Source organism: Ranitomeya variabilis, chromosome 2 (genome assembly GCF_051348905.1).
Source record: "Ranitomeya variabilis isolate aRanVar5 chromosome 2, aRanVar5.hap1, whole genome shotgun sequence".
NCBI classification, from domain to species: Eukaryota; Metazoa; Chordata; class Amphibia; order Anura; family Dendrobatidae; genus Ranitomeya; species Ranitomeya variabilis.
Window position 1 is genome coordinate 400,871,146 of NC_135233.1, and position 7,694 is coordinate 400,878,839.

The 7,694-nt window shown below is 54.6% G+C and overlaps 1 protein-coding gene across 1 annotated transcript in view; it reads right to left on the reverse strand.

The window, feature by feature from the left end:
- The window catches only part of UTP14A (UTP14A small subunit processome component), a 36,294-nt gene extending 28,974 nt beyond the window's left edge, over nucleotides 1-7,320 (reverse strand). The window contains exons 1-5 of the mRNA XM_077286508.1: nucleotides 7,121-7,320; nucleotides 3,878-3,944; nucleotides 3,536-3,606; nucleotides 1,721-1,785; nucleotides 490-632 (exon numbers count right to left, since the gene is read on the reverse strand). Of these exons, the coding sequence (XP_077142623.1) occupies nucleotides 490-632; nucleotides 1,721-1,785; nucleotides 3,536-3,606; nucleotides 3,878-3,944; nucleotides 7,121-7,179 (405 nt within the window). The 5' untranslated portion in view covers nucleotides 7,180-7,320. The remainder of the gene's footprint in view (nucleotides 1-489; nucleotides 633-1,720; nucleotides 1,786-3,535; nucleotides 3,607-3,877; nucleotides 3,945-7,120) is intronic.
- Nucleotides 7,321-7,694: the final 374 nt, after the last annotated feature.

Consider the following 7,694-nt stretch of genomic DNA (forward strand, 5'->3'; position numbering starts at 1 on the left):
CCGCTATCGGGTCGAAACGTTACCTCAACACCCTTATGTTCTACTGTGGTGATTTCAGTAAATATTTGCTTTTGATACGCATTTGAAAATCCAAATTTAGAGGGCGACTGTTTCTTCAAATTTATGATTTAATTGGATCTACTCCAAGTTCAGCCTGCACCTGGTGTCTTTTTTTCAGTGTGCACGCCATTGCTCTAAACATTAATTGTGCATCCACAAGCGGCATCGCCCACCTAATCTTTAACACTACGACAAGGTGCGCCAATTACCTAAGGCCCATTACATACAATACAATTCATAGTCATATTAGAGTGGGAAGCATTAACACTACATGGCGGGTGTACGACATTTGCCATGGTGGGGGCCCCATCCAGCATGATGCAGCCCCTGCAGGGGGAGTGATCTATGGCTCCCTCTTGTGTCAGGATGATATATGGCAGGTGGTCATCATGCGGTGCGATGGTCTGCAGACCCCCACGCTGCAAGCACCTTCTGCGTCTCCTCCTTGCTCAGTGGCAGCTCCACGCTCTTCGTTTCCTTGAGTTTGTTCAGCTGCTTCTTCACGTTGGACAGAGGCGTCACCTTCTTAATGGGGGCAATGAGGTCCGTGAGGCTGATCTTCTCACCCGCGCCTGGAAAAAAAAAAAAAAAAAAACACAGGCGCAATCAGCAGGGATTACAGGCAGAGTCCAGGAAGACATGAACAGGAGACAGATGGGCACCCAGCTTTCCCAGAGTCCCAACCTGCGGTTTGGTCTCACTACTAGAGTTGAGCGAATTTCCTCTTATTCAGCAAGCTATAGCGCTTACCGGATAAGCTGCAGAAGGAACCCGGATACATGGAGCGCGCTGGCTGATCAGCTGCATGTGTCAGACACGACACATGCATGGACAGCCTAACACACTGGATCTCCACGCATGTGTCGTGCCTGTCACAGCCTTAACACATGCAGCTGCGGAGCCAGACAGCTGATCAGCCGGTGCGCTCCAGGTATCCGTGTTCCCTCTGCAGCTTATTCAGCAAGTGCTATAGCTTGCAGGGAAACGAGGAAATTCGCTCATCTCTACTCGCTACATGACAGAAAAGGAATCTCTGCAGAATGAGGCAGATTTATTCTTCAAGACTCTAGTAGAGCAGAGTGCAGTGAATGTACCCACTGTCACTGCTGCCCCGACATCAGTAATTCTAGAAGTCACTCTGCTTTCTTATGCTCCTGAATGGTATCGCTGAGGTGACAGACCCCTGCTCCGATAAAACAAAGCATATTTACCATTCAGCACCTTAAGAAAGCAGTGACAACTGCCAATGCCACAATCACCTCTCCCTCTGAAGCGACCACCCAGCTTTCCCACGCTCCTGCATAGCGATTAGACAGCCCGCCATTATTTCATCACAGTTCAGGAAGAACGCTACTAGAAAAGCTGAGTGACATCCAATATGGCTGCGGCCAGGGAGGCTGCCACCCAGCTCTGCAGGGATCCCGAGTAGCATGGCTCGTCGTATTACAGTGGTGGTCTGTCACGTTGACTGGTCACACACCTCTTCTCAAAGCCCCGGGGGAGGGGTGGGGGGTGGGGGGGAAGCACCAATGGCAGTCACCTATAGTTGTCACCCAGCTTTCCGCAGGGCAGATAGAACAGAAGTGTTATTATGTTTCGTTTATTTTTATTGTAAATATCAAACAGTGAAAAATAAATGAAGATAGAAGATAAGTGGCACCTTCAGCGCTGATGCTGAACTCCGACACCTGGAGGCCGGCCTCCGTCCGCTCCGACAACTTCTTCCTGCAAAAGAAAGAGAAAATGCTCAGCACACGTGCCGCCAATCACACGGAGGCGCCGGCCGGGGAACAGCGCCCCTAAGCAGAGTGCGGGATCATTTACTATACATGCAGCAAAGTGGCTGATAACTGCGAGCTTTAAGAGCATGTTAAGGGTCTCGACTTGAAAACAATGGAGAGGGCTTCATTATTTGCATTTTTTTTTACTACTTTTTAATGTTCGTCACCAGTTTTTCATTTGCACCTCATTTATCTTTCCATTTGGCCTCTTTACAGCCCATTCTCTGCGCATTCACTTGTTTTTTTTCTAGTCATTGTAGATGGGATTTGAGGTTTCCAGAGGTTTTTGGCAAATTCATCAATTGTGACTTTTCAAAAGGTCACAAAATGTTGCACAAATGTTATCCGGTCATTCCCCCTCCCCATGGAGATTTTTATGAATGCCAGTAATTTTTGAACAACTTTTAGCAAAACATGATACTTTTCACTCTATACAAAAAAAAAAAAAAAAAAATAGAATAAAAGACCTTTTTAATTTTACACAAGATTTATGAATCATTTGGGGCATTTTGAAGAATTCGGTGTAAAAAAATGAAAACTATCAAGAGAAAAACTAAATCACGCAAACAGTGAATCGGGCCCTAAGCTTTTCTGTTTCCGGGGCTGCGGCCACGTGAACAATTCAGTCTCACAGGACAAGTTTCCTTGTTTACAGGAACTATTGTAGGGGAAAATAAGTGCAAAAAGTTTTGAAAAACAAAAAAACAAAGACTCTGCCCTCTGTCCGACAGCATTGGCCTCCGCAGGACGGCAGGTGTCCTAAGACGGCAGGTGTCCTAAGACGGCAGGTGTCCTAAGACGGCAGGTGTCCTAAGACGGCAGGTGTCCTAAGACGGCAGGTGTCCTAAGACGGCAGGTGTCCTAAGACGGCAGGTGTCCTAAGACGGCAGGTGTCCTAAGACGGCAGGTGTCCTAAGACGGCAGGTGTCCTAAGACGGCAGGTGTCCTAAGACGGCAGGTGTCCTAAGACGGCAGGTGTCCTAAGACGGCAGGTGTCCTAAGACGGCAGGTGTCCTAAGACGGCAGGTGTCCTAAGACGGCAGGTGTCCTAAGACGGCAGGTGTCCTAAGACGGCAGGTGTCCTAAGACGGCAGAGGCTCCGCACTTCTTCCCAACCCAGCAGCATTGGCCTCCGCAGGCCTGGCAGGTGTCCTAGGACGGCAGAGGCTCCGCACTTCACAGCCCGGATGCCATGAAAAGCTGTTGTCATCCTGCTGATATACAGTGAGCGTCTCCCATCTACGACCAACCGCTTAGATGCTGCAGTCACTAATGGAAGCAGCATCTGAGGGGTTAACTGGCCAGGATCGGATCTCATTGGAGGTCGTCCGATGTAACATGAAGCTGACGATGCGCAGACGCTGCCCCCAGATAACAGCCTTTCTTGTCCAACACTTATTCCAGGGCAGCGAGTTTCGCGCTGTTTCTGGCTCTGGGGCTGTGCCGCTTCTGTGCCATGCTGTGTACGGGGCGCTTCTGTGACAGATCGCAGCGTTTCTCATCCCATTGATCTCAACGCAGAGTAAATTGTGCCGGTGACGCTCCGACTCTGACCCAAGAATTCAGCGCCCCCCTGCGCAATAAGCCGGATAGTAACGGGACAATGACTTTTGTCCCGGCCCAATAATCTGGAACATCTGATAGTCCGGCAGCAGGTGGCTGGACCTCGCTATGTGTCAGGCGATTGCACAGACCTCTTGTTGCCGCCCAGAGCAGTGATGGCCTCCAGCAGCTTCTGGTGTTTCCGCTCCGCATCCTCGTCATCCTGTGGAAAGGAAAGAAAGTCGTCACACAAGTCCACTGACCCCCAGTAAGGTCTGATGGTTCAGAATGACGGATTATCGAAATTTTACTGCAATACTATGTAATGGAACAAGGCAAAGCATCATATGAATTAACGGGAGCGAGGGCCGGCGCGACGCCTGATAGTTCGGAATACACCGACACCTCAGGAAGGAGACGTGCGGTCAGGGCTGGGAGCGCCCCCAGCAGACAGCACGGCTCCCACCCGTCTGACCACACATCGGGGTCCGTACCTCGTCCTCGCTGGCGCTCACAGGCTGCTCCGTCACAAACAGATCCTCCTCGTCCACGGGCAGAACGCTGCAAAACATGGTGACACCTCTGATCAATAAAAGCCGGGGTGAGACCCCACACACGATCCAGGGCGAGACCCCCCACACACAATAGTGAGTGCGACTGTTGTTATATAACTACAGTCTGGAGTATCCCTCCATGTACAGTCTGCACCACCATTAGCGAGAGTGCTCGTCTTGTTCTTCAAACCCCCCACACACATATACACAAGGTCCGGGGTGAGACCCCCACACACACACACACACACATATACACAAGGTCTGGGGTGAGACCCCCACACACACATATATACACAAGGTCTGGGGTGAGACCCCCACACACACACATATACACAAGGTCTGGGGTGAGACCCCACACACACATATACACAAGGTCTGGGGTGAGACCCCCCTCAACACATATACACAAGGTCTGGGGTGAGACCACACACACATATACACAAGGTCCGGGGTGAGACCCCCCCAATACACGGTCCGGGGTGAGACCACACACACATATACACACGGTCCGGGGTGAGACCCCCCCAATACACGGTCCGGGGTGAGACCACACACACACATATACACACGGTCCGGGGTGAGACCCCCCCAATACACGGTCCGGGGTGAGACCACACACACATACACACGGTCCGGGGTGAGACCCCCCCAATACACGGTCCGGGGTGAGACCACACACACACATATACACAAGGTCCGGGGTGAGACCCCCCCAATACACGGTCCGGGGTGAGACCACACACACATACACACGGTCCGGGGTGAGACCCCCCCAATACACGGTCCGGGGTGAGACCACACACACACATATACACACGGTCCGGGGTGAGACCCCCCCAATACACGGTCCGGGGTGAGACCCCCCCCCAATACACGGTCCGGGGTGAGACCACACACACACATATACACGGTCCGGGGTGAGACCCCCCCAATACACGGTCCGGGGTGAGACCCCCCCCAATACACGGTCCGGGGTGAGACCACACACACACACATATACACACGGTCCGGGGTGAGACCCCCCCAATACACGGTCCGGGGTGAGACCCCCACACACACACACACGGTCCGGGGTGAGACCCCCCCAATACACGGTCCGGGGTGAGACCACACACACACATATACACACGGTCCGGGGTGAGACCCCCCCAATACACGGTCCGGGGTGAGACCACACACACACATATACACAAGGTCCGGGGCGAGACCCCCCCAATACACGGTCCGGGGTGAGACCACACACACATACACACGGTCCGGGGTGAGACCCCCCCAATACACGGTCCGGGGTGAGACCACACACACATATACACACGGTCCGGGGTGAGACCCCCCCAATACACGGTCCGGGGTGAGACCACACACACACATATACACAAGGTCCGGGGTGAGACCCCCCCCAATACACGGTCCGGGGTGAGACCACACACACATACACACGGTCCGGGGTGAGACCCCCCCAATACACGGTCCGGGGTGAGACCACACACACACATATACACACGGTCCGGGGTGAGACCCCCCCAATACACGGTCCGGGGTGAGACCCCCCCCAATACACGGTCCGGGGTGAGACCACACACACACATATACACACGGTCCGGGGTGAGACCCCCCCAATACACGGTCCGGGGTGAGACCCCCACACACACATATACACACGGTCCGGGGTGAGACCCCCCCAATACACGGTCCGGGGTGAGACCCCCCCCAATACACGGTCCGGGGTGAGACCACACACACACACATATACACACGGTCCGGGGTGAGACCCCCCCAATACACGGTCCGGGGTGAGACCCCCACACACACATATACACACGGTCCGGGGTGAGACCCCCCCAATACACGGTCCGGGGTGAGACCCCCCCCAATACACGGTCCGGGGTGAGACCACACACACACATATACACACGGTCCGGGGTGAGACCCCCCCAATACACGGTCCGGGGTGAGACCACACACACACATATACACAAGGTCCGGGGTGAGACCCCCCCCAATACACGGTCCGGGGTGAGACCACACACACATACACACGGTCCGGGGTGAGACCCCCCCAATACACGGTCCGGGGTGAGACCACACACACACATATACACACGGTCCGGGGTGAGACCCCCCCAATACACGGTCCGGGGTGAGACCCCCCCCAATACACGGTCCGGGGTGAGACCACACACACACATATACACACGGTCCGGGGTGAGACCCCCCCAATACACGGTCCGGGGTGAGACCCCCACACACACATATACACACGGTCCGGGGTGAGACCCCCCCAATACACGGTCCGGGGTGAGACCCCCCCCAATACACGGTCCGGGGTGAGACCACACACACACATATACACACGGTCCGGGGTGAGACCCCCCCAATACACGGTCCGGGGTGAGACCCCCCCCAATACACGGTCCGGGGTGAGACCACACACACACACATATATACACGGTCCGGGGTGAGACCCCCCCAATACACGGTCCGGGGTGAGACCCCCCCCAATACACGGTCCGGGGTGAGACCACACACACACACACATATACACACGGTCCGGGGTGAGACCCCCCCAATACACGGTCCGGGGTGAGACCCCCACACACACATATACACACGGTCCGGGGTGAGACCCCCCCAATACACGGTCCGGGGTGAGACCCCCCCCAATACACGGTCCGGGGTGAGACCACACACACACACATATACACACGGTCCGGGGTGAGACCCCCCCAATACACGGTCCGGGGTGAGACCCCCACACACACATATACACACGGTCCGGGGTGAGACCCCCCCAATACACGGTCCGGGGTGAGACCCCCCCCAATACACGGTCCGGGGTGAGACCACACACACACACATATACACACGGTCCGGGGTGAGACCCCCCCAATACACGGTCCGGGGTGAGACCCCCACACACACATATTCACAAGGTCCGGGGTGAGACCCCCACACACACATATTCACAAGGTCCGGGGTGAGAACACACACACACACACACACACATACACACACACACGCGGTCCTAACACACACTGAGACACACAGTCTGGGGTGAGACTAAACCAGTCCAGGGTGAACTCCCCCCTCACAGTCCAGGTTAACACCCCCCCCCCCAAAAAAAAAAAAAAAAACACATCAAATTGCCCCGTCCTACACCACAAGTCCCAGCACCCCTCGGACCTGCGCCGTTTCTGCGCTTCTGTCGCAGCCGCTCGCTTTTTCTTCCTAGTCGGGTTCATGTCTCCTGCGCGACAACACGTGCGCCTCACGCCGTAAAGCGCTTCCACTTCCTGATCTGCCAGGACTGTCGCGATACCTACTGCATGACTGCCCTCACGGTGACGCGGACCACGTGACCCTGAATAGCGCGTGCGCGGATAGACTATGACCGCGCGAGGGCGCCAAGAAGCAGGAAGATAACAGCGCTCGTCATTCCATCACTGGCGGGTAGAGGGCGCTGGTGTCATGAAGAGGAGAAGGCTATGGAATCTATGGGCTGATGGATCCAGTCACTGCGTCCAAGAAAATCCCAGGACACTACACAAAGCGAAAGGGCTCATACCCATTTCCAAGAAAAAAAAACGGTCCGATTCCCTGACTGAAAAAACGGACAAGTGTCATGCGATTTCCGATTCTAAAGCATCCCTCTATAATATAGTAATTCCGGGTGCAAGTGCCCTAGAAAACAGTGCCCATATTTTTCCCCCTAGAAAGTAATATTTCCCTGTGTGCGCCTTTGACAGTCACAGTAACC